This window comes from Onychostruthus taczanowskii, unplaced genomic scaffold (assembly GCF_017590055.1).
Source record: "Onychostruthus taczanowskii isolate IOZ18803 unplaced genomic scaffold, ASM1759005v1 scaffold68, whole genome shotgun sequence".
Lineage (NCBI taxonomy): Eukaryota > Metazoa > Chordata > Aves > Passeriformes > Passeridae > Onychostruthus > Onychostruthus taczanowskii.
In genome coordinates this window covers 1,808,568-1,836,359 of record NW_024504566.1, presented here as the reverse complement: position 1 = coordinate 1,836,359, position 27,792 = coordinate 1,808,568, and the positions used below count along the sequence as shown (strand labels likewise).

The 27,792-nt window shown below is 40.2% G+C and overlaps 1 protein-coding gene across 1 annotated transcript in view; it reads left to right on the top strand.

Moving 5' to 3' along the window:
* MET (MET proto-oncogene, receptor tyrosine kinase) overlaps positions 1 to 22,733 on the top strand; it is an 86,772-nt gene extending 64,039 nt beyond the window's left edge. Inside the window, exons 12-22 of the mRNA XM_041421062.1 lie at positions 1,691 to 1,909; positions 7,843 to 7,989; positions 9,969 to 10,125; positions 10,928 to 11,068; positions 13,467 to 13,697; positions 16,086 to 16,166; positions 16,804 to 16,985; positions 18,546 to 18,655; positions 21,144 to 21,309; positions 22,208 to 22,344; positions 22,489 to 22,733. Of these exons, the coding sequence (XP_041276996.1) occupies positions 1,691 to 1,909; positions 7,843 to 7,989; positions 9,969 to 10,125; positions 10,928 to 11,068; positions 13,467 to 13,697; positions 16,086 to 16,166; positions 16,804 to 16,985; positions 18,546 to 18,655; positions 21,144 to 21,309; positions 22,208 to 22,344; positions 22,489 to 22,699 (1,782 nt within the window). The 3' untranslated portion in view covers positions 22,700 to 22,733. The remainder of the gene's footprint in view (positions 1 to 1,690; positions 1,910 to 7,842; positions 7,990 to 9,968; positions 10,126 to 10,927; positions 11,069 to 13,466; positions 13,698 to 16,085; positions 16,167 to 16,803; positions 16,986 to 18,545; positions 18,656 to 21,143; positions 21,310 to 22,207; positions 22,345 to 22,488) is intronic.
* Positions 22,734 to 27,792: the final 5,059 nt, after the last annotated feature.

The following is a 27,792-nucleotide window of genomic DNA, read 5'->3' as shown; positions in this document are numbered from 1 at the left end:
TTTCCAGCTAATGTGGGTATATAGCTGATACAGCCTGAGTGGTTATGTCACTGATTTGAATCAGCAAAATTACATTGCATTAATTTAAACTAATTTCAAAGCTCCTTCAGGCAGCATTTGATAATAAGAACAAATTTATTTTGAAAAACAAAACAGAAAAATATGTATTTTGGCCTCCTCTGGATGCACAAAGGTATTCAAGAGCATTTTTGATCTTCCAAGGAAATCTCTTGCGGAACAAATTTAAGATTTATGATGACAAGGAGCTTAGCCCCATTCTTTCTGGGACGCACATCAGATACGCTCCTTTATATTTTGGAAAAAAAGAAAAAGTTTGATCTTCTCTCCGGGCACTGTGCAAAAGGGACTACTTACAGAAGGTTTGTAGAGTTGGAAGAGAAATACTTCTGTGGAGCTGAAGCAACTCTGTTTGTGCCAGAAGTCCTTGAGCCGTATCGTTGGTGGGCACATGAAAGGCAGGCACGGGGAAGGGAGTACACGATAACAAACAAGCACCCTGCAGTTTGTGTGCTGCAGTCCAGCACGCACCCTGCTGCCACCGGGGTTTGTACGTGTGCTGCTGACATTATAAACCAAGTACTCCTGTAGAAACCTTCACAGTCCAGACAAAGCTGACTCTTCTAGAGCACCATTAATCTAATTAAAGATTAGATTGTTGTCTGAGGTGGATCAGATTAAACCCACTCTAGATGAGCTGTTGTCCCTCTGTCAACTGCAAAGGCAGTTCAGACGAGTCCTGCATTTTGTACTTCATCACATCCCCACAGCACAGAGCATCCTCTGGAAGGTCTTCTCATCCTGGGGTGCACCAGCAGCTTTCCCGCACTGCAGGCTGTCACGAGGAGTGGTGGCAGAGCGAGGGGCAGGTGTGACTTCGTGCCTGTTGTCAGGCTGCTCCTGCCCTGCAGCGAGGGAAACATTCCTGCTGGTCCGAGGTACAGTGCACAGCATGGCCCACAGGCAGCGCCCTCAGCAGGAGCTTGCATGAACCTCAGCACCAAGTGCCACACATCTGGGGCCTTAAGTATATATTTTTAGAAAGAAGATACACTTTGCTGAGCTTTTGTGGCCCAGAATCCACAGTGGCTTTGGCTCTAAAGCCCTTTCTCACAGAGTCCACAGTGCCTTTCTGGAAACATAGTATGCTATCTGCACTGTGGGTAAACAGTGCTTTACTTCTGTTTTCCACTGTTCCCGTTGGGATTGTTGGCTTTTACCTTATCCTCTGGTCCCTTACTATTGCTTTGGTAGTGTAAAAGAAAGAGAAATCCGTGTTGCAGTCACCGTGACAGGCTGGGTAACCTGAACTATGGCTGCTCAGTACACCAGGCTAGCCTCCTGATGGTCCTTGGCTTTGGAAATCATTTTCCATTAATTATCTGCAAAATATTTACTTTAAAAGTGCTGTGAACAATCAGGCCAGGAAGCTTGTTTACTTGAACATTTCCTCAACAAGAGTGCAAACAGCATTGACATGAAGTTTTTATACTTTTCTCCTGGCTCTACATAGATGCTGTGTAGCACTGACCAGGATTTTGCTTTGGTTGTAGAAGAACAAGACCCTTTGTGTTTATTTTTTCAATATATGTGTATTGTTAAAGAAAGTTGCATTAATCAGTGACTTCCTCTGCGTGTAGATACTGCAACTGCCTCTTTTTTTTTCTTGTAGGCGTGTAGCCACCGCTCTAGCTCAGAGATAATCTGCTGTACAACACCTTCACTGAAAGATTTCAATCTCCAACCACCCTTTGTGACCAAAGTGTTCTTTATTTTTGATGGTGTCAGCTCCCTGTACTTTGATTTTGATTACGTAAATAATCCTGTATTTAAGCATTTTGAAAAGACAGTGTTCATCTCAAGAGGCAACCAAAATGTTCTGGAAATTAAGGTAAGAAATGCTGAAATAAGTTTTTCGATTATTCTCAAGTGCACATCAACAGCACAGCGTGGAACAGGCGTTTTGGTGCAATAAAGGAAGCCCCGAGGAAGCAAGGGCACAGAGAGCACTGTGTTCAGCCCTGCATTCACCCAAGCCTGGTTGTCACCATTTAAAAGAGGCAGAGCTGAAAACAGAGATATGTGTACCAGGATGGTTGTTGTCATCAGGTGAAGTGGGAGAGGGGCATTCCTTGTCCTCATGGGAGGACGACGCTGCATCAGCTTCTGAATGCAATAGGCTGCACCACCAGTTCAGGATTAAACATGGCCATCAGCCCAGAACCTGAAATATGTGGTCTGTGTGTAAGCCCTGGCTCTTACTGTCACATGGTTATGTGTCCTTCCTCACAAAATATGTGGTCTGTCTTCTTCGGTTCTCTGGAGCTGAGGGAAACTCTGGCCTGTGCACAAAGTCACTCATGAGGATCAGTCACTGCTGTAGCCTAAATATTTATGGATCCATGAAAAATGCAAAGTTGATGCTGAATGCCTATTCAAAGTGCCCTGAGAATAGCCTACATAGCACTGAGAAGCATCTCTTAAGAATCTGGGATCCTCAGTAACACAGGTCACTCTCTACTACCATGCCATGGAGAAAGTTAAATCCATTTTGCAAGAGTCCAATTTCTTGAAGTCTCGGGTTTTTTTGAGTATTAAATAGAAAAGGTATAAATATGGGTATTTCTAGTTTACAGTGAATGCTTATGAAATTTTTTGTATTTATATGTTATTTACATAGTTATCTATAATTTATGTAAAATATAATTGATAAAAATGTTTTATGGAAGATAATCAGTCTTAATGCTTAGGCCATTTCTCTGTGTCACTCCTGCATAGCTCTGTAAGCCAAAACTTTTCCCCCATCACAATGAAGAAATCTTGAAGCCCTAAAGTCTTTGAATCCAACACGGTCCAGTGGGCCAGCTTCTGGGCTGCAAGACATCAGAAGGATTACTTCAGAGCTCCCGTCAGCCATGCTGAGTTCCAGTCAAACTCTGCATATTAATCCATCTCTGCAAAGTGTTTTAGGCAAATACCAAAGAATAATTGGTCTGATTTTTACTTTTTACATTGTTTTTTCTACTTGGAGCTCATAGCCATATGATCACTTCTTCCTCAATTCAGAGCAAATCTCTTGTTCAGTTATGGAGAAATGCTAAAAAGAATTCTGGTGTGCAGGTCAACAGATCTGGGAATATATAGCTGCTGCATGGCTCAGTGCCTCTGTGCAATGACAGCAGTGTTTTCCAGTATTTTCCAAGTCATGCATATCAACCAGTTGGAAAGAGGACTAATTTGGGAAAAATTTCAGAATAATGTAGATTGGGAGGAACCTCTGGAGGTCTTCATAGTCTAACCCTATTGCTCAAAACAGGGCTAAAATAAAAATTAGGTCAGGCTGCCTACGGCTTTGTGTAAATGAGTTTTGAAAATCTCCAAGAATGGAGATGCTACAGCTTTAAAACAGCTCCACTAGCTGAGTGATGTATCTTATGCTTGAGCTCCCCTCCTAGCTCAGTGACCCTCTTCTGCACTTCGTCTAGTTTGTCAGTACCTCTCTTTTTCTGTGGGGTTCAAAATTTGACACAATTCTCACAGTTCAGCTCCACAAGTGCTGACCAGAGCAGAACAATCACCTTCAATCTACTGGCTTTGCTGCTGCTAAAATGTGTGCTGAGCCTTCGTCACTAAAGTGGCATACTGCTGCCTAATTTCACACTATGGTTCAGCACATCACTCATTTTATTAAGTCTGATATCATCTGAAAGTTCAAAGACAGTGCATCCTATCCCTTTGTCCAAGCTGTCAAAAGATCTTAAGCAGTATATGTTCCACTATCAGCCACTGACAAATAAAGTTTTGATCTCTGTCCAATCTGATTTTCACTCATTTTATATACCATCCATCCAGTCCATACCATGCTAAGTTTTTTTCATTGTTAGGAGAGATTGTGTTGCAAAACTTGCTAAAACCAAGGTCTGCTTGTCCAATGCTCTCCTTTCATCTAGAGAGCCAGTCCTGTCCACCTAGAAGGTTGGGCAGGCAAAATACACTCTTGGGAAACTTGCGCTGGCTGCTCCCAGTCATGTTCTTGTCCTTCCTCTGCCTGGAAGTGCATCCATGAGGACATGCTCTATAATCTTCAGAGACACTGAGAGTCAAAAATTAGTTGGTTTTTTAACTCTCTACTTTGCTCACTCTTTTATTCTCCCTGAAGAAGTCTCTGGTGCTGTGTATTGCTGGGAGAAAACCATTTAGATAAGAAAGGCTGACTGAGGATTTTCATAGTGACAACTGACCAAAGTCAAAATTTTGTAGTATTGACCTGTAGTGCTGGCACCCAAAGCAGATGTCTCCCTAAGCCTGATGTCCTGCTTATTTCCTGGCAATCAGCTGGAGACCAGTATTAGTGAAAGGTGGTCTGCTAGAACGAAGCATGAACAGGCAACAATTTAACATCTTCCTCTAAACGGAATTAGTTATAGTGGGGTGCTTCTATCAAAACTGTGGGACAACTTTCATAAATTATAGTCAGGAGCCAAAAGAGCTATACTGGCAAGACTTTCCCCTTGCCCCGTACCCACATTCAAAAATACACACACACAAGTTTACATGCCTCATGATCATATTTTGTGGAGTAATTAAGCAAGCTCAGCATGAAATTAAATGGCAGCTTGCTTCAGTGAACAGTCTGTTCTACCAAACCAAAGTTCTTTTATCTCTTTCTTAATTAGTTTCAGAGGGGCGGAGGGTGCTTTTATCAAAAGTTTTTCAATCTAACTAATCTAGTGTGACATATTTGGCTTTCATCAAATGACAGTGGGTACCAATTGAAATGTTCTGTTTGGTTTCCCCTGATGACCACAAGATGTTTTTGTAAGAAAATGTTATACACAAGAAAACATTAGGTTTTCTATTTAAAACACAGTCAGGGCACTGTGTGCCACAAACGCCAGTCCTCCTTGTCTTTAGTGCCAGCCTCTCAATGTCCCACATCATCACTGTCTTGCTCTGCCAGCTGTGTGGCTCTTTCAAGTCTCCTGGTGCCCACCATGCCCCAGTCAGAGGGGTCATGACAGAGTGGTACCAGACAACTCTCTGCTTCAACACCATGAAGACACCACTTGAGAAGGGCTCCCATCTCCTTTCCCAACATGGAAAGCTGTCAGGGCAGGAGAAATTCTGGTGTTTCACTGCTGAGTCTGCTGAAAAGTACAGAGTCCGTTTGCTGCCTCCTCCAGAAGCCACTGATCCAGACTTGCAAGCTGGGCTGCTGACAGACAAGAGCATCCTAAGTGTGAATAAAAACAAAACAAAACAAAAAAACAAACAAACAAACAAAAAAAAAAAAAAAAAAAAACCAAAAAAAAAAAAAAAAAAAAACCAAACCCAACCCCCCAAAAAAAACTACCAAAAAAAAAAACCAAAAAAAAAAAAAAAAAAAAACCAAACCCAACCCCCCCAAAAAAGCTACCAAAAACAAAAGCCAACACAAAACAAACAAATGAACGAACAAACAAACAAAACAAAACAAAAAAAAACCAAAAAAAAAAAACCACCCCTAAGCAACAAATGAATAAGAAAAACATCTTTCTTCAGTTAGCCCAGTGGCCTGCTCTGTTCTGGGTTGTGATTGTGCACTAAGATGGGGCACGGACTTCATGCATTCTTCCAGAGGAGGCCTAGGCATGGACCACCAGAAACTAAAGTGTATTTACAAGTATAAATCTTCCACTAGAGAAATACATAGCCTAGTTGTAATTCAATGTGTAACAACTGGCATGCTGTACAGCACATCTTGGATGTGATCTGGCACTTCTGTCTTAAAACTCAGAGTGGGACAAGAATTACTAAATTGCCTACTCTATTCTTAAGCCAGTGCAACACTTTCTTTATGAGACAATCCTAAGGAAATCTTCTTGCCTCTTTATAGGTGACTGTATTGTCACTCTTCTTTCACATTGCATAGGAAATTGTTACTCTCAAAACCTGGTCCAAAAGAGAGCAATATGGAAACTGTGGTATTTTTGAGCAAGCTGAAGAGGAGCCTCTGCAGCTGCAGTAATTCCTCATTTTCCCAATTCAACCTGCTCACTCTGCTTAGGAGCCTCAAAAATGCTTCTGACACCAGTCTCAGAATTTCCACACCTTAGTTAGTTTACTGTTCTTCTGTTGCTTTTAGACTTCTACTAAAACCAAGTTTTTCCCATCTCTTCAAAAGTTGTGAGATGTCTGTGCTATCAGATTGGATTGCAGCAGCTACCCAGTACAGCTTGAGGATTAACTTCTCCAGCTTGCATTCAAGGGCATTGCTCACCAAATACACATTTGGAAAGAGGAAATATTTTTTCTCAGTTCTCACAGGAGCCAATTTCCTCCTTTTCCTAAAATTGTAGACAAATTCTGTTGTCCCAAGAAAAGCAAAACCACTGCTGAAAGCGTTTTGAAACTCTTAATATTTTTTGTTATAATGAATATATTTGAAACTGTAATATATTATAAGGTTGTCATCTTTATAACTGGCTAAAGACCACCTCAGGAAATATCAGTATGATTTTTTCCCCATTTTTGCATCAGCTTTGGTGGAGAAAAAATTCTAGGCTTTGGTGAAGAAGAGACCTATCAACCACACTGTCCAGGATAATATATTTATCCTGAAGATGGAGGAATTACAGTCAAATCTTTTGAGGTACTTCATTCAGACGAAAGAGATGGCTCACAGTCTGCCACAAGTCTCCAAATGAATAAGCAATAAGCATTCATATGCTCCCCAGCCCAGGAATATTTTGTTACTTAACACCAAACAGAATGGCTTTGACTAGACAGAAGATAGAATGCAAAATGGACTTTTATGGCCAGTGATTAAAAAGCATTTACCTGGGGTGTGGCTTTTCCATCAAAATAGGACATTAAGCTGGCTCTCCTATACATTTATTACGTTTTTCCCAGGGTTCAGTCTCATTGTGAAGCAGATCTAAAACATATGCCAAAGTAAGTTTATTTTTTGCCCTTCAGAATGGGATTCTTGTTTTCTTTCCAATATACAAGGCTTCACAGTGGTGTCAGCTGTGATGCCTTCCTCCCTTCTCGTGGAATACTCCCAGATCTAGCCCATATAAATAGACTGTATTGGTCCCATACTCCCTTCTCCCCTTCAATCCCACTTAATATACCTCTTCTTTCATCTTGAGCTGGGCTGTACATGGGCTAGGGCAGCTCTTACATAGAGATTCACTCCTGAGCACAAAAGATCCTAAACTTGGCCTTTGGATTCTACTGTCACAATATCAGAAGCAATAATTTCTCATCCAAGTCTGGGATGTGAGAGCAGGTTTTGTGGGTAAGAAGTGTACTTTTCATGCCTCATCTTTACCAAGTTTTTTTCCTTTTTGGTCTGTGGAACATGATTTTAACAGACTTGTGTATTATTTTAATTAATTACTTCTTTTTGAAAGCTTTATTTCTGCTACCATAACCACTTGCAAAACAAAATGTTTGAGATGCCTTTAGCTTGTGGATAATATAATGCCAGTTTTGTGTAAACAACAGCGTTACATAATGTGTCCTTTCTTGAACAATTATGCAAAAATCTAAACAGGACCAACAGGATTAATCCCTCAGACATTTAAAATTTCAGAAGTCTGTATGAGCTGTATAAGTGACAGCAGATTTTATCTGTAAAGTTTACCATCCTACACTGGCCCCTCTGTCAAAGTTGCATTTACATGAAATAAACCTATACATGCATATTGACAGGACAGTGTAAATTCTCATTAGCCTTTTATTTCACAATTTATTTTTCATTAAAAATATTTTCCAGGTTGTAAGTGCTTAAGTTTTATGAGACGGCTGTGTAATATGAAATTGATTTTTTTTTCCAAGGGAAATTATATTGATTCAGAAGCTGTTAAAGGTGAGGTGCTAAAAGTTGGAAACAAAAGCTGTGAACACCTTCTCCTGCAGTCGGAATCAATTCTGTGCACGGTTCCCAGTGATCTCCTGAAATCCAACAGTGAGCTAAATATAGAGGTGAGGCAACTACACCACACACGAGATATTAATGCCATTTTTATTATTATTCACAGTGTCACTATTGAACCAATAAACTTTAAGCCTAAATAAAATTTCAGCCTAAGCCTGTGCTTACAGAGATATCTCTATCCCTGTTTGTTTGGGACAGAAATTCAAATAATATCAGCTATTTTAAAATAAACATGATCGTCATTGTTGTTATTACCTGTTTTTACAGAGACTTTCTCAAGCCTTAGGCACAAAGTAGGACCTGAACTAAGCACAGAAATAAAATTATAGTTATTAATCCAAACACAAGAGGAAACATGTTGGGAAGAATGAGAAGCTATAATGGAGTAGTTTTAGTTTGGAACTCACAAGCCCTTTGTTCAACAAAACATTCTGCTGCAGTCAAGAGGACCAAATCTTTCCTGAAGGATTTTTCTTTGGTCTGCATTTTATAATTTCATTTCAATTCTTTTCGTAAGAAGAAGACACTTAGGACAAATGATTGACTCATTGCTTTAAAGGTGGTCTCAATTGATTTCATTCAGTGTGCTCCTGCAAATTTAAATTGTAGACATACTGATTTATAGAATAAGACATAGATCTTTCAATGTATTTGTATTTTTTTTAAGATATAAAGAAATTAAATTGGAATGGGATTACCCTTAGACTATGAAAGGAGAATTTGCTGTTCATGTAAGTGTGGTTAGGATCAAAGTCTATGTAAGCTCTTTGAAGCAGGGACATCTATTTTTAAAATGTCTTTATGACATTCATCTCACAGGATCCTGGGCTGTGAATGATATTCCTATGTGTTGCTGCAATCTCAGTAAATAGTAACAACTAATTTGACTTATTAATATGGTAACTAGTCATTTATTTTAATATCAATTTCTTTTTTTAAGTAAGTATTCATTTTCTTGGATATATCAGACAGACTATAAAATTAGATGCATCTTTCCTTTTGGTGTAGGTCCCCAGATTTCTAAGTGCCTAGTTTCATATAATAATACTTGTGCACAGGTTGCATTCAGTTAATATGTTGTATTTTTACATATCTGACCAGGACTAACATTGCATTCAATTAGTTCTACTCTGTGATATTTTCTTAACTTCTAAGAAACAGATATGTGTGACATGTTTCATGCACAGAAAAGAACAAAACATAAAGGGGTTAAACAAGGTTTCTACTTGTTTACTGGCAAGGAGACTCAGAAATTGTAGTCTGCCCAGCGAAGAAGAAAATTTGCTCTTTTGACGGGCAAATCCATCATTACAGTACCCAGAGGGATGAATTCCACAGGAGGAAGAGAAAAGATGGCCAAATGCATTCCAACTGACTGAGCTAGTGCTGTGTGACCTAAAACAGTTTTTCCCTGTTAGCTGCTTGGTGCTTGTTTGGTTGTTGGTTTTCGGGGTAGGTTTTTTTGTTTAGTTTTGTTTCTTTAAATTGTCAGCAAGCTAGAAGCTGGCAAGGGACAGGCTCACGTGACCTTGGGAACTAAAATGCAAGCATGCTGTCAACAAGAGAGTGAGTTTGATGTTACAGCATATTTGTGCCAAAAGGACACACATTAAAGACAGCTGGGCTATTTTTTTTAATGCACATGGCAGCCCATATAGCCATAGGCCCATTCCATGCACCATAGGAGCAAAAGTATGAATTTAACATTTTCAATTAGCATCTGGTAACACTGGAACCCTGTTATCCAGAGAGCATGTGAGTGCATGCTCTGTGTGTGGTGTATCAAATACAGAGCTGTGTCACAATCAGAGCTCTTGAACGTGAGAAATGAATCATAAACATGTAGCTCTGTTTTCACGTACACCAATATAACAACTTCTCCACTCACAGTGTCTTATCACAGTACAACATCACAAAATCAAGACTTAATACATATAAGACATATCAGCTCATACGTTAGTATTAATAATCTAGTTCTTACTTGTCTTTGGAAATCATTACACTATTTTTTTCTTTGTTATTTCAGTGGAAGCAAGAAGTTTTGTCAACAGTTATCGGAAAAGTGCTGATCCGGCAAGATCAGAATTTCACGGGACTAATTGCTGGAATTCTTTCAACATCAATCTTAATTTTTATCTTTTTGATGATTTTCTTCTGGAGAAGGAAGAAGAAACAAATTAAAGGTCCATCATAGTCAATCCCATTGAATAATTCCATTATTATCTTGGATTTTAAAAACTGACACAATTTTATGCTTTGCCTAACTGCCATGTATTGCCCTGTTGTAACCTGTCAGCAGAGGTTTCATAATCAACTCCCAATGTTTAGTTGCATTTCACTGCTTGGCAAGAGCCTGAGCTGGGTGAAGGGCCACATTATGCCTTAAGCAGAAGGATCTCTGAGGAACTCTGAGCTATTAGGAAAATGTAGTAACTTCTTTTCCCTAATCAGCTTTGGAAGAGGGGATGAGTACATTACATGCGTGGAATCACAAGTACTTCAGCTTCATCCAGGCTGTGCATGAGTTGTGCAAGACACAGAGTGCTGCAGTCTCCTGGTCTTTTTTTTTTTCCCAAATCAGGAACTTGGTCAGACTCCTGTTCTTCTTTGGCCCCCGTGTCTGGGTTTCCTTCCATTGAGAGCTGCCACGCTATGTAAGGTGGGAGGAGGAGGGGAGCTAGTGTATAACCAAGTCTTGTCCTGATGCACTGTCACAGTCAGACCATGAAGCTGGCCCTAGAGTCTTCAAAGTAGGCTTTAATCTTCCAGTATGGGTAAGAGTGGGTCTTCAACACAAGATTTTTTTTTCAGAAAATCTTGGACTGTAAAAACAGCTCAAGTTCAAGTCCTACACATCTGCCACATCAAGAACCTAACCCTCTTCCCAGCAGAGCAGAAAATCTAAATTTAAATAAATAGACAAATCAATACTGGCATAGTGAAAACATGAGGGTTTTTTAATATTGCTTTCTCCTCCCCCTTCAGATCTGGGAAGTGACCTAGTTCGTTATGATGGCAGAGTGCACACCCCTCACCTGGACAGGCTGGTGAGTGCGAGGAGTGTAAGTCCAACAACGGAAATGGTTTCAAGCGAATCTGTAGACTACAGATCAACTTTTCTAGAAGGTATGACTCTAATTAGGAATCAGAATGGAGGATATTTTACACATATTGATTTTCATATGTCTTCACATGATACCTATTGTGATCAGTATCCTAATTTCAGTTTCTCATCTGATTTGTCTGTGCATTTTTGGAACTCTCATGTATGCACAGACTTGCTATTTTAACTGAGCTTCTCAAGTGCTTCCCAAGATCAAGGTGCATAGGATTTTTACTTTTACTCGGGTTGAAGGAATAAATAAAATACAATTAGTAAAAACTCTCTAAAAGTATGCTCCACAAGTTATTAGGAGCTAGTATATATAGTGATTCTGTGTTGTCATAAGATCCATCACACCATGCACAAATCCCCTCAGAAAAGTCTGATTTTAATGACAACATCAAGTGGTTGTAGGTTTAGTGTGTCCCAGTGACTTCCTACAGTTATAATAAAGCAGTTCTGTTGGTCCGACATGGGACATGGAGTTTTGTAAACTCAGATATTCAGATATTTTGTAAACAACAGATATTCTTCTGGCTGTTGATACCCCTCCTGTAAAATGGGACATTGTATAATGCAGAAATGTTAGTTTTAAAAATTAAGCTAAAAGGATATGAAGACTGTGATAAATTTAATGGAGGTCCATATGCCATGTGCCATTATGCCATTATGCCAGTCTCAGGGAAGAATAATCCTACACCAAATATATTTTTATGCTATATAATATGACTTTAAAGTGGGTATTCTTCAGAAGAGCAGTCTGCTACACTTACCACACAATGCTAAGCTCCTTTAACACATGTGGAGACCATGGTCTGTGATTATCATTAAAGAGCCTTTATCTATCAGGAGTTACCACATTATGGTGTGTGAGATATCGCAGATAATTGTGAGTCTTGGTATCCACATAGTCTTGTACTATTTCAGGTGCTGCTGTAAACAACTCAATGGAAATAACTCCAAATCTTGTTCCACTTTTGCAAGCCCCAGTCACAGAGCTATCTGAGACACAGGCCTGCTCCCGGCTTCCCATATTATCCTTTAATTGCTGCCAGCAGCTCGTACAGGAAGCTTCTTGATTGAAAAATTTCCAAAGGGAAAGAAAAGCCCATGCTGCTGGTTAGAAGGGAAAGTGGCCCATGAGACAAAACTATGCAAAGATCCTTGGTAGAAGGTAAATCCACAGCGGTCCTGCAGCCACAGTGTGCTGGCAAAGCACAGTGGAGAGTGCATCCAAGAAGGGTGTGTGTTCATTTTATGTTCCTGTATGTCAATATTATCAAAGAATGAAATAAAAGAAACATTAGAAAACATGCAGGTTTACATTTTGCAGCTGTAAATATTATTTGTGGCCATGGCTAGATTATTTTACTGTGTTTATTGAATAGATATTTGTCTTTAGTTACAAATAAATTCATTTGTAAGTTGTAAGAGCTGATATTTTTGCTCCTAGGTAAAATAACAGAGTGTTTCTCAGCCCCCAGAGTGATAAAAGCACTTTATAAAAATTTCACAAGTTTTATGCAGAAATAAATGAAGTATATCTATTTTTTACTTTTTGTTATAAGATACCTGATAGTTTTTTGTTGGTAAATTTATTCTCTTTTTTTTGTTTTTCACCCTGGACTAAATTCAGCTTATCAACTCCACTGAAATCATTCCAGACTGAAATTGGTATAAACTAAACATAGTTATTTCATTCAGCCACGCAAAATGCTAGGAAAAAGGTTTTAAACAAAACCAATTTGAAATTGAGCAACATGCTGTTGATTAAAAAAAGAAAATCTCAAATAGATACTCCTGGATTTGCTGAAATATTTTAGTTTCTGCTATATCAGATGGCTCATGTTATTTTCATGAGTAGCACCAACTGTAATATCTTCAGCAGTTACAGGAAATGAATCACCTCTAGGCATTTCCCTGGTTGAATATTTACCATTGGATAAATACAGCTAGTCACCAGCACTTTGGAAACCTTCGTGAAGTGTAAAGTTCCCTACCAAATTAAAACATGACAATAATAAAAAGCTTCATGTTTTCAATTGTTCACTACCTCCTCCTCCCATATTGCTGTCATTTTTCTGTTTTAATCATGTTACTCCCAATTGCTAGAAATACTATAACCTCTGTTTGGCAAGAACTGACAAGGCTTCATTCCATCCCCTCAGAAAAGTGGAAGTTTTGCCATTTACTTTTGTAAAAGTAGAGCTGAGACCAGCACAAGTTTCTAGTGACATGGGTTTCCTGGAGGTTGGCAGATTATCAATGCATATTTTCATTTTCCCTTCATGACCAAAACTTCCGTAAAGCCAAGCCACTTCCAAACTGATAAAATCAAACCTTTCTTACCAATGCAATAAAACTCTTCATTTTTCAAGGAGAAGTTTGAAAGGATTATAACAGTTTCTGTTAATTTTCCAGATCAGTTTCCAAGCATGTCTCAGAATGGATCGTGCAGACCTGCCCAGTATCCTCACTCTGACCTCTCCCCGATTCTGTCTAGCGGAGACTCTGATTTAGCCAGTCCACTTCTCCAAAGTAACGTCCACATAGACATCAGTGCCTTAAATCCCGACCTGGTCAAAGAAGTGCAGCATGTGGTTATTGGTGCCGACAGTCTGATTGTGCACTTCAGTGAAGTAATAGGAAGAGGTGGGTACTGCAACTCTTACATTGCAAACTGCTCCTCTTTTTGCACACCCATTCGTTATAAACCATTCTGAATGAGGTGCCTATACAGAGATTTTTTTCAAGCTTTTGAGCTCTTATAGCATTGCATGCTGTGTACTGAATCAAGGGGGGAATGAAGGGGCTCTCCTTTGAAGTCAGCGCTTCTGATCAGTTGGAGAAGACACCATCAGGAGGAAGGAGTCTGCCAACTAATGAGGCTCTTTTGAACTCTTGGACTTGCTGGTCCCCCTCCAACTGCCTCAGTCTCACCCTTTTCTAGGCTACAGAACGCTCAGCCAGGGCTTCTGATCCATGAGGCTGTGGTATGGGAGTGAATCTGCCGCAGGATATATATATATGTGTGTGTGTGTGTGTGTGAAACCTAAGGCACACACCTAAATGGCAGGGGATGCCAAGGCAGGAACACAAGTGACCTCAAACTTGGAGCAAATTACCTGTCAGGATTGCTATGTGACATGGGAGACTCCTGCAGTCATTAGTGCATACAGTTAAAGTCCCCATGGCCCACGTGAAATGCCCACACCCCTTTACCCTCCTCAAGTTTCCACCAGCTCTGAGGAATTTGCTGCTTGTTTCCTCCCAGCAAATGCTCTTCATATCACCTCATTCCTCTCATGCCAGCTGCAGAAATATGTAGGCCCTGATTCGCTTCCCCTTGGTTTTGTCCCTGATTTGGCAAGTCTCCTATTTTTCTAAATTTCTTTTGTCACTCCTATTCCCTCTACATCTTCATAATCAAGTTCCCTTTACCTTTCATAGCCCAAGCCAGTATTTCTGTTAGGGACATTTTTAAACTCTGTGTGACTGAGTACCTGTTAGCAACCAAAGTACAAACTGTATTTCAGTATTTCTACAGATCATGCATGAGAGGTCTCTTGTTGAGTACTGATAAAAAATTGGCTATAAATTATATTCTTAATGCCTCTTCTGCAGGGCAAGAGCCACAAATCAAACAAACAGTCAGTGTGTTTCATTTCTATGTATTACACTTCATCATCCCCAAAGCAAGGGTGGGCCTTTTTCTTTTCTCTTTTGTTTTGGAAAACTCCAAGTAATTTCCCATTTTTTAAATGTTGAAAAATATCTGGAATGACACCAAGATAATTAACCGTTTTAAATTTTCTCCCTTCTAACCAGAAATGGGCCAAACCCCAAAATATTTTAGACACACCCAATCCAAGCTTTAGGATTTTTGCCCAGGCTCCAAGCAATCTGTGGTCTGATGGGATTTTAGTTGCTTTTATAAAACAAACTTTGGATTAATTTTACTTTAAGCCAAAAGCAAAGCAAAGTGATCTCTGACCAGAGCTTATGACTGGAACGTAGTAAAATTGATCAGATAGTCTTGTTCTCTGTAGAGCTCACACTTAAGGAAAAAAAAATATGCTTTCTAACTGCAAATATTAGTATTGTAAAAGTTTCCAGTAAATAGTTCATCTGTGAAGGAAGCCACAATTGCACGTACATAATTTGATTTAGAGAAATTAATGTCTGAACCTGGAGCTCAAACTTCACTGTTTCCCAAACTGGTAAACCTGACTTCTCATAGTAAGTTTTGTTAGACAACATCATTTGCTTGGCAGGAAAGCACAGGATTTCTGTGTCCCTGGCAGTTCATTTCACTGCTTAGACCATGAGAAAGAAGGCAAATTTTGTTCATCATTTTAGTGATATTTTATACTTGGAACTAGGCCATAGAAAAAAACTGCCAAGTGGTGTCTTCAGTCTGTGATCAGTAGAGCAACTCCCAAACTGTCCACAGCCAACACATCACTTTTAACATTCAACATTTTCCCTGGAATAGCGAGACCTGAGCGACTGTAATCCCAGAGTGGCTGTCCTTTCCATCAGATGCATCAAGTTTGTACAGTCCAGTGGACCACTTAGCGTGGGCTTGCAGATCACTGGGAACCACCAATCCAGGGGTCATGTCAGCTCCTAACTGCTCCCTGTGCCTTCCAGGTGTCCTCCTTTGACACCCATGTCACAGGAGAGGATGGGAACGGGCTGACGTGGGTGTCATGTGCTTAGTCACCACAAGAACACAAAATACTTGTGGCGCCAGCCTTGTCATTATTTATACTCTCCATTTAGGTCAAGAAATACCAATTATGCTGCAAGGAGAGTTTTCATTTTATGTAATGGTGGTTTTATGTAGTGGTGGTTTTATGTAATGGTCTGATTCCATTTATTTTAATATGTTAGTTAGGAAGTGTATATTACAAGTGTTGGGAATTGGATAGAAATGGAGTGTGATCACTTTCTTACAGTATAATTGCTACCCAGTGGAAAATACCAGAAAGCTAATTTTACTTCTTAAAGCTAATATTTCTCTTTTTTTTTATACAGGACATTTTGGCTGTGTGTATCATGGGACATTGCTGGATAACGATAGCAGGAAAATTCATTGTGCTGTGAAGTCACTGAATAGTGAGTTACATGTTTAATAGTGAGATGTTACTGTTCATTCCAAAGATAACTGGGGTGAACCAATAAGTTCCAGTGAAGTATACATTCACAAAGATTCTTAGTTGCAGCTGAATCAGCTTTATCTTTGGAGCAATTCCAATTACTCCAAATTACCGCAACACATTGGCATATATTTTTACATCAAATGAAATGTCCATATATTTCCTCTACAAAGAAAAAAACTCTGGAAAATAAGGGAAAGGTAGCATCTTTTTTTGTTCTACTGAGTGCTGAAGATTTGGGTTTGGAAGTTAAACTGCTGAAGAGTAGGAAAAGCTGCTGGAAAAACATGAAGAGAGTATAACAACATTTATTAAGGACTTTATTCAAGTTTATTCAAGTGTTTATTCAAGTGTTGTTATTCAATTTTAAATCATTCAAAATAAGAAATGGAGAAACAGAATTAAAATTACCAACAGCCTGTCTTTGGTCATTGTAAGAAAACCAATGCACATAACCTCATTGTAACGTGGGAGGTGGAGAGCGTGTTTGTAGTCTCTCATTATCACTTTGTTGTGCAATGACATGCTGTCGAGAAATGAACCCTAGTTTGTTTCTCTTTCTTTTAATTAACTCATTTTATTACTGGATTTCTCAGGGATTACAGACCTGGAAGAAGTAGCTCAGTTTCTGAAAGAAGGAATAATCATGAAAGATTTCACTCATCCCAATGTTCTGTCGCTCCTGGGAATCTGTTTGCCCAATGAAGGATCCCCATTAGTTGTTCTTCCGTACATGAAACATGGAGATCTTCGAAACTTCATTAGGAATGAGACTCATGTAAGTACCTGGTGAGGTATAAATGGTAATGCAAGTCTGGCCACGCCCTGCTCCAACACTTACAAGCTCTCATAATTACATTACGTCTGCAACTTGCTGCTGTTACTACACCTTAACCTTCAGCACTTGCTTAGTCTGGCACCGAGCCCAGCCACAGCAGCGCCACTCCTTCCCCTCCCCCTCAAATTCCTCTCTAGAATGTTTCCCAGAAATTATCAGCAATAAGTATTTCTCATTTCCCATCCATAAGCCTCTTTATAAACAAATGTGTTTATGAGATCTACGTCCAGAGGCCCCGTCATCTGCTGGTTAAACTGGCACTCTCTGTTGACTTTAGCACAGCTGTGCCAGTCATCAGCCTCTGCTCTTCCAACTCCTAGGTGAGGGAACTCCATGTCCAGCTAGTGTCACAGCACCTTTATTATCCATATTTTTTCTTCTTATCTTAAGAAAGAAAAACAGGAGCTGTTATAAAACTATGCATACACTCTTATCAGCAATCTTCCCCATTTCTATTGAAAAACTGTAGATTGCTCAAATGAGCCTCACTGCTTTCTCTCAAGTAGGAGACCACAGATCTTACCTCAGGCACCGTAAGCCCACTTTACACTGTAGTATTTCACCTATTTCACAGTGTTAGAACAACATAAAGTGATTTCTGAGCCAATAAGATTTTGTCCTTGCTTTTACGGCAATCAGCAATAGCCAGTACAATTTAAAAAAATTTAATTTCAACAAATTTTTGGAGGAGTTAAGCTTTCTGAGGCTGGGACCTGCTCCCATTTGAGCTTTTCTCATTCTACAAGCACCAGGTCCCTTTTCTCTAAATGGTGCCATAGTCCTTCCTGAAATAAATAGAATAATGACCACAGTTGAATCAGATTGTTCCACAGAAGAAAATTATAAGAAGCAGTGTCAAAACCACAAAAATCTGTAGTATCCTTACTATTACAAGTCATATTATTGCCATAAAAGATTTACAGATTTATGTCTATATTTATTTTGATATTTAACATTTTGAGTATCATCTCACCATGTAGGCAAGAAGAAAGAGTTAACAATCATTGCCAAAAATCTTCCTCTGGTAACTGCTAAGGTCACATTTGCCTTTTTCATGACATCATACTGATGCACCTATTTTGTCCCATATAGTACTTTCTCTTCTCTTGGTCATCTCCAGCTGATGAGCTCCAAGGTCACAGTTAGTACCTTTTACTGAGTTACATGCTATCACCCTTAAGACCACATATGTGAATTTTGTGTATCATCTGTGAAGCTGAAGTTTCAGCATACTGTTCCATTTCTCAGGTCAGGTTATGCTGCTTGTGCTGCAAACTCTACTCTTCTGGAGAGTGTTAGCTCTTTTGTTTTCCTATAGTGTGTTTTCTCACGGGGGGTAAGAAGCTGACCTAAACTTAAACTAGTTTCACTACAAGCACCAACCTTTCTTGATCATTCTGGTGGCAGGAGAGGTGTATAAAACCTAAAGAGTCACAGCATAAAGCAGTCCAATCCTTAAGCTTCTGCATTCATTTTATCATAAATGTTTGTATTTTACAGAATCCAACAGTAAAAGATTTAATTGGATTTGGCCTTCAGGTTGCAAAAGGAATGAAATACCTTGCAAGTAAAAAGTTTGTCCATAGAGATTTGGCAGCAAGAAACTGTATGTAAGTACAGACATCTACTTTAGCCACATTACCACACTCTTCTGTGTAAAACAGTGAAATGAGATGAGATAAACTGAAGTTTCCAGGATTCTGCTATTTTTTAGTAAAAAGATGGTGGTTTTTTCATTGCTCTGCAATTATACTGATGTTTGTCTTGCATACTGATGAGCTACTCATCTTGCTAAGGGCTCATTTCTGACACATAAGCTTTTTTGGAGTGTGAGAAATAAGAAAGCTGAGGTGAAAGTGTAGCCTCTCAAAATCATTGGTTAGAGTTTAAAAGGCATCTCCTAAGGGAAGTTAAACTGCTGTTGTCTCAACTTGCTGTGCTTCCACCCAGCCTCTTCAGAAGCAGCATGTCTCTGCTGCCACACCTAACCAGGAGGGAGAGGAACACAGAGGAACTTTGTGAGAAAAACAGGAACACAAAGAAACACCAGTGAGACCTCTTGACAATAGTCTTTCATTACATGAGTATGAGCTTACTTTGGCTCAACCAGGCACACAAATTAACATTCAAAGAATCTTACTAGTGTCTGGGAAGCCAGACAGCTCAGTTCCCACAAAGACAAACTGATACAGGATTTGCCAATATGATTATGCTGATTTATCACTGATGTTGTGAATTAATGAGGCACAGCCTTAAAGTTTATTTTTAGCACATCACAAACTGGAACTCTGGCTGCAAAAGGGTCATTAACCTGTGACATCAGATGTCTTACTCTTTTTTTCAAGGGTGCACACCTATGCAATTGAACAGCTTCTGAAAAAGAACATTTTATTGCAGGTATTGGGTTATTTAACGGATGAAAAAAGCAACAAGCACATTTTCATATTTCCTAAGAAGAAATGCATTGGGTTACTGAACAAAAGACCTAGTTCATATAATCAAAGTCCAAATGGTGGCAACAGGACATACCCCTGGCCTACTGTCTCTTCCTTGGGTGAGGAAGGAACAGCTCTCAGGGTGTCTCACATGACCACTGAATGACTGCTTTTGCACTTCTGTAGGGATCAGCACTTCAGAGCCTGGAGAGCTGCTGCCACAAGACCCACTTTCCCCAGGGGCCATGTGCAATCCAACACTCAGTACAGGCCCTGCTGCACTGGTGATGTCTATCAGAAAGGAAGCCAGCATGCAAATATAGTCCTCAGGGACTCTTTACTCCATTCCACTATCCTGGAAGAGGTGCAGGAACCTGCTATGGCATAAACTATTTCCTGTTGATGCATCAAAGTTCCTTCCTACTCCTTTCATCAGGTTAAATTACAACATCAGTAAATACAGCAGATGGTTCTGTCCCATCCACTGACTTCAACAGCCCAGAGTTGTCCAGACAGAAACCTCATAAATTCAAGACAGGGAAATGTCATGTGCAGACACTGAGAGAGACAGGATCATTTAGCCTAGAGAAGGTTCAAGGAGATGTTATCCATATATATAAATGATATGGTGGATTAAAGAAGAGGAAGCCAGATTCTTCTAAGTGGTGCCCAAGGACAGGCCAAGAGGCAGTGGGCACAAGCTGAAATAGAAAAAAATTGCATTTAAACACAGTAGCGCTTTTATTGTACAGATGACTGAACACTGACCCAGGCTGCCAGAAAAGTAGTGGAGTCTTTATCCTTGCAAATATTCAAAACCCACCTGGTCGTAGTTCTGAGCAACCTGTAGCAGCAGACCCTGCTTTGAGCAGGGGAGACAGAGGTGACTAAATGGTCTGCAGGGGCTCCTTTCAACCACACCCATTCTGTGACTGTGTGAGGCTGTAAAGAAGCCCAAAAGGAAGTGCTTGCTGTGACTAAGTCTGCTCATGTAAAGAAGGATAGGCTTGAAAATGCCCACACCCACACTCTATTTGTAATAATGATACCACTTATCAGGATAAATACCAAGCTTAGGAGGTCTTCTGGTATGGCTGAGCTGTAACCCCAAGAGATCTTTTGTTATGCCATAATTTTCCCCCAGAACACACATCAAACTCATCCTTAGTTACAGGACTACATTATTACATAAAGGCAGTCACTGAGATAATGATGGATCCCTCCTTATCAAAACTGAGAGTAAGTAGGAAAGGTGATGCATTAACTTGGAAATAAAAATGAGCAGATTTTAAGGATACAGAAACAAAAAAAACAAAACCAACAAAAAAAACAGCTGTGGAAGAAAGTATGTAGAACTCAATCAGTATGTATAGGCTATTAGCAAAAATCTTTTTATACACAGCAATTGTTTTAAAATAACTATAATTCAAATTGTATTATCAAAACAATATCAGTAATTTCCTGAGTTCATTCACTGTGTTAAATGGGTGTCAAATATACTTTGCTGCACTTTTGTTTCAGTGTTACATTAGTTCATAGATGCCAAATAAAGTACTGCCATCCAAAGTCACAGTCCCAAAAATGCAAGTCAGTCATTATAATCCACCAACACGGTAAATCTTGACCATTCAGTTGAAAATAATACCTTTTGTCATTTCTCTAGGTTGGATGAAAAATTCACTGTCAAGGTTGCTGATTTTGGTCTTGCTAGAGATGTCTATGATAAAGAGTACTACAGTGTGCACAATAAAACAGGAGCTAAACTGCCAGTGAAATGGATGGCTTTAGAAAGTTTACAAACTCAGAAGTTCACAACAAAGTCAGATGTGGTAATGTACAAATATATTTCTATCACCTATTTATTTCTTTTCTATTGCCTGAGGCACCTTTCTGGTGTTTAATTAATGGAACAGCTCCATATGAAAACTGATATTTGAATCTAGCTTTTGTTCAGATAAGAATAAAAGAGTCTTTCTACCTCCAGAAAATGTATTTGTCCCAATCACTAAGCAAGAAGTTGTTGACCTTATATATATATATCTTACTGCTCAGGAAAGAATTAGGAGTTTAACCCTGTTCCAAGGGAAACTAAGGACATTCCAAGAAGCCAAGAACCCTGCTATAGGAGGGGCTCTGGAAAGCTTGACAGAACTGGTTAACTTGGAGATTCGTAAAAGTTAACAGTTCTCCAAAATACTTTATTTGCTTTATAAATACTTACTGGCTGCCTACAGCAATCTCAAGTACTACCTGGCCATTTACGAAGAAAAAATTGTTACAATGAAGTCAGTTGCCTGGATTGCTCTGTATTTTAGCTCTCTGTTCAATCCAGATTCAGACTGACTTGTTATGCATAGAATTTTCACCGTGTATATTGTCTTCAGCATGTATTTACACAGAGTTAGCCAGATCATCAGTTCATGTAAACTGGCAGAGCTCCATTAACCTCAAAAGAAGTCTGCCAATTTACACCAGCAAAGTATCAGGCCTATAGGCTTTTATTTTCTTTCATTTACTTAGTTGAGATTCTCTGCCTCTTATTTAAGTGGCTCCTCAAGTCCCTACAGCATTTATTAGCCCACTTAAAAGAAAGCTGAATGCAGTAAAAGAGCTTTTCAAAGAGAAAATCCATGCAGTTGAATGCTTAAATCTGTCAAACCATCTTCTAAAACAGGAATGTAAAGCCCTCCAACCCTTTAACTTTTTATTTATTGTTTGTTTTCTTAGTGGTCCTTTGGTGTATTGTTATGGGAACTTATGACACGAGGGGCACCGCCTTATCCTGATGTAAATTCTTTTGATATAACTGTTTACTTACTGCAAGGAAGAAGGCTGCTGCAACCTGAATACTGCCCTGATCCACTGTAAGTAAATAGTTTGCAAAGGCTTCTGCAAATGCTGCTGATTCTGGTACTATAGTAACTGAGACTGTGAGAGGAAAGAGAAAGTTGGGGGTTTTTTCCTTTTATGTGATTTCATAATTGAACACTTCTCTATTTGAATGGCAGGTATGAAGTCATGTTGAAGTGCTGGCATCCAAAACCCGAGATGCGTCCAGCATTTTCTGAACTCGTTTCAAAAATATCAACAATCTTCTCCACTTTTATTGGGGAACACTATGTTCATGTCAATGCTACTTATGTCAATGTCAAGTGCATTGCTCCCTATCCTTCTCTTCTATCATCACAAGACAACACAGACGTGGATGTTGACACATGACGGGTATGTCTGAAATTAAGGAAAATGCATTCTTCGTTGTATGAACAAAAAGGAAAACATTTTATCCGCTAGTTTTTACTGCCCAGTCTTTGTGAGAACACTGTTGCACATGTTTATGTTGCTGCCCAAGTTGCACTAGTACAAGGACACAACATCATATTGTTTAAGAATACAGGATTCCATAAACCGTCACAGTAATTTCCAAGTATTTGGAGAACGCCATCAATTTAACAAATGGAAATGTGGTGTGCTACCCTCCAGAGTTAGTTCCACAAACTGTCATTAATGTGTGCTCAGACCCAAGAACAAATGCCATGAAAGTAGAATATCAATCAGTATGGCTGGAAGGACTGTTACTGTGCATGTACTTTAGGATAACGAGCAGTGCAGAAATGGTTTCCACACAAAAGGCCAATAAATGCAATGAGAATTACAAGAGTTTAGAATGTATTTTCATCCCACATGGAGAAAACTTTGTATTTTTGAACTACATCAACAAGGTTTCTAAGAACCTGGCAGCCAAGATAGCCAGCCTCATGCTGTCTCAACAGAAATCAAAATCAAGAAATGGTGTGCAGTAAAATAAGTATAGAAAAGTATGACTGAGTAAGAAGTGGGGGAGGAAGGCCAAGACAAAACTGGAACTGAACCTGGCAAGGGATGCAGAGAATTACAGAAAGGGCTTCTACAGTTATGTTAATCAGAAAAGTAAGGCCAAAGAAGGTGTTCCCCCTCTGTTAAACAGTGCTGGTGGACGAGGAGAAGTCTGAGGTACTTAACTTTCTTTCCTCAGTCTTCAATGGCAACATTTCTTCCCACACCTCTTGAAAGGATGGACAACAGGATGAGGACTGGGAGAGCAAAGCCCCTCCCACTGTAAGTAAAGACCAGGTTTACGACACCCAGGGAACCTGCACAAGTCTATGGGACCTGATGAAATGTATCCCGGAGTCCTGAAGGAATTGGCTGATACAGTTGCCAAGCTGCTCTCCATGATATTCAAAAAGTCGTGTCAGTCAGGGAAAGTCCCAGGTGACTGGAAAAAGGGAACAGTGTACCTATCTTTGAGAACAAAGAACAGCCCTGGGAACTACCAATCTGTCAGCCTCACCTCTGTGCCTGGGAAGGTCACGGAACAGATCCTCCTAGAAGGCACATGAAGGACAGGGCAGACCTTCACCACCATTCAAGGCACCAGCACAGCTTCTCCAAGGGCAAGTCTTGCCTGACCAGCCTAGTGGCCTTCTACAATGGAGTGACTACACCAGAGGACAAGGGGAGGTGTACATATGTCATTTATCTGGGCTTCTCTAAGGTTTGTGCTACAGCCCCCTACAACCTCCTCTCAGAAATGGAGAGAGATGGATTTGATGGGTGGACTGTAAGATGGATAAGAAGTTGTTTGGACAGTCACATCCAGAGGGTAGTGGCCAATGGCTCAGAGTCCTCATGGCCATCAGTCACAAGTGGTGTCCCTCAGGGGTCAGCACTGGGACCAGTGTCATTTAATATCTTCATTAATGACACAGACAAAGGGCACGAGTGCACGCTCAGCACATTTGCAGATGACACCAAGCTGAGAGGTGCAGCTGACACACCTGAAGGATGGGATGCCATCCAGAGGGACCTGGACAAGCTCAAGAAGTGAGCTGGTGGGAATGTCATGAGTTTTAACAGGACCAAGGGCAAGGTGTTGCAGCGCAACCCCTGTATCACCACAGGTTTGGGGATGAACAGATGCAGAGCAGCCCTGCCAAGAAGGACTTGGGGTGCATGAGAGGCTGCTCATGAGCAGACAAAGTGCCCTCCCAGCCCAGAAAGACAACTGTATCCTGGCTGCATCAAGAGAAGTGTGGCCAGCCGGTCAAGGGAGGGGGTTCTGCCCCTTCTCCACTCTGGTGAGACCCACCTGGAGTGCTGCATCCAGCTCTGGGGCCCCATCACAGGAAGGACATCAATCATTAACCATGATGATTAGAGAATTGGAGCACCTCTCCAGTGGGGAAAGGCTGGGAGGATTGGAATTGTTTAGCCTGGAAGAGAGAAGGCTTTGGGATGACCTAATTGCGGCCTTCCGGTACCTGAAGGGAGCCTGCAGGAAAGATGGAACAAGACTATTTACAAAGGCATGTAGTGACAGAACAAGGTGGAATGACTTTAAACTGGCAGACAGTAGGTTTAAATTAGATATTGGGAAAAAATTCTTCACTGTGAGGGTGGGGATGCACTGGAACAGGTTGTCCAGGGAAGTTGTGGATGCCCCATCCCTGGAATTTCAACATTCATCAATATACCCACAGCAGAGGGGCTGGAACTATATGATCTTCAAGATCTCTTCCAACCTGGGCCATTCTGTGATTCTCTGATTCTATGTCACACCAGTTCTCTGGTATAGTCAGACGGTACAAAAAAACAACGGGAAAGTCATCTAGCTTAAAGCATTCCTAGTGTCAACATTATTCCAACATTCAGTCATTTATTTGTATCAAACAGTCTACAGCAACAGATCACTTGCTGAAAAACGAAAAGCCTCCATTTCTTTCAATAAACAGTGAATCACTCTGGGAATTAAAACTTGAAGGCTGCTGTCTGCTGAGTCACTTGGTGAGCAGCTGAACCTCTGCCACCTACCCTTGGGTAGAGCTGCTAACAAAGGTGAGTAAGGAGCACCTGCAGGTGTTGCAGGCAGCCCTGACCTAAAAAGACCCCACCATAGCAGGCATATCAGTAACTTCTTCATACCAGCCCTGAAGAGCAGAGAAGACTGGTCAAAAGAAGAAATGGCTTTAGGCCCTCTTTACTCTCTTCTTGGATCACACAACCCAATGAATTATCTACTTTTAATGCTAAGTTATGACCAGAAAAACAATTTTGAAAAGATATAGTAAATAAAACTTCTATTCATTAGGGAAGAGTACTATAACTTTAGGGCAAACATCACATGTCATTTCTGTTCCTGTGGAATTCTGTGCATACTACTGTATAGTTTGTTTAGAATAGGATAGAACTGGGTTTGCTGGTGTAAACACATAAAGTATTCTATTTTTATATTAAAAAAAAAGTTTATTTTTAATGACATTTACAAAGTTTGGTTAGGCCACAAAATACTGCACTGTGAACATTTCAGAAAATGTAAGTCAATGTACATGATTCATAAACTGTAGCAACCTTAAGAAATACTGTGTAAATATTAAAAAGGAAAAGAACCGACTGTAAACACACTCCACCCTAAGTATAATATCTCCATTGCTGCAGGCCAACCATTTTAAGATCTTCAAAGAGAGGTAATGCAGATAAAGAACTGATATAAGGGAGATATATTGTTCTTGGGAGAGTGTGTTGTAACTGAAAGATTTATAATGAGGGCAGAGTGGGTAGGCAAGCTATGAGCAGATAATATTGTATTGTGTTTCATCACCACTTTCATTTCAGAAATGAACTTTCATGTCTGCTGAGAGTGATACTAATTGTAGATTGCTCAAGGACAAAAGGCTTTGCTGCAGGCAAAAAAAAATCATCTCTGTGGTTGTTAAAACAGCTAAGGAAGTTTATGACACATAGATTTGGAGAAGTTACTCCAAACTTGTACGTACATGCTTAAGGAACGCTGCAATGTGAAACAGAGGACATTTTTACTATTTATGAACTTTTGCTTAATAAAGTTAATGTTGTGTCTGGGACACCTGTAAGAATATGTGACTCTGGTAAAGATTTGATGTCAGTAAGTTCATATATCGGCAAAGAGCTGAATGGTACTTATGTTTATAGTTGTTGTCATGACTGAATAAACATGTTATTAAAGTGAATTATTGTAATACGTTAAACTCCTCGTGCTAGAATTACTGCTCACATTGACTGTTAAAGTGACAAGTCTGTCCGTATGCTTTTTCTGATTAACATGGGAAGAGCAACCTGTGGAACTGTGGGAGAGAGAGGAAAAAAACTCAGAAATCTGAAAATACAGACTGCAGCAATAAATCAAACACACAGTTCATCAGCCTCCTAGCCATAAATACATCAGAGAAAGATACCAAGTATTTGTTGTCAACAACTATGGCATAGTTTGTTTGACTAGGAAGCCTCTTGCCTAACCACAGGCTCTACCCATGCAGAGCCTTGCAATTCTTGAGTTGGGGTGGCATTTGAAGCTTGGAATTTTGCTACCATAAGGAGTACCTGCATGGCCCAACAAGGATGCCAGCACTTGTGTTTGGTATCCAAGTCCCTAATCAGTCACAATCCACAAGAAATTTCAATTACCTGAATCTGTGTCCCTCAGGGTCATCCATCCTGCATTTCATGTCTGTAAGGTGTTTTGTATCTATGACACCTGAAGAGAAAAATCCAGGGGGCTCTTGGTTCTTCTGGAGCAAGAGAAGCCAGCCCCACCCTTCTCCCACGCATTTCCTCCCAGTTACATGAGATGTCTCCCACTGAATTCACAAGTTTTCTTTTGTGAAGTGTACTTTAAGTGGGTACCCCACAAACACTGCAATACACACTGTCCAGTGCCTCTCTAGGCTTAGAGGCTTACCCTACAAACTTATTTCTCCAGTGTCTTATCTCAGGGGAGCATTTTGTGTGTAACTCACTCAAGAATACTTCATTGCACATCATCTCATTGACAGCCGGCTGAACATGAGCCAGTGTGTGTCCAGGTGGCCAAGAAGGCCAGTGGCACCCTGGCCTGGATCAGCAATAGTGTGGCCAGCAGGAGCAGGGAAGTGATTCCTTTCCTGCACTCAGCACTGGTGAGGCCACACCCTGAGTGCTGTGTCCAGCCCTGGCCCCTCAGTTTAGGAAGGATGTTGAGATGTGGAAATGTGTCCAGAGAAGAGCAACAAGGCTGGTCTGGAACACAAGTCCTGTGAGGAGCAGCTGAGGGAGCTGGGGTTGTTTAGCCTGGAGAAGAGGAGGTTCAGGGGTGACCTTATCACTCTACAACCACCTGAAAGCAGGCTGTAGCCAGGTGGGGCTTGGCCTCTTCTCCCAGGGAACCAGAGACAGGACAAGAGGACACAGTCTTAATCTGGGCCAGGGGAGATTTAGGCTGGAAGAAGTTCTTCACAGAGAGTGATTGGGCATTGGAGTGG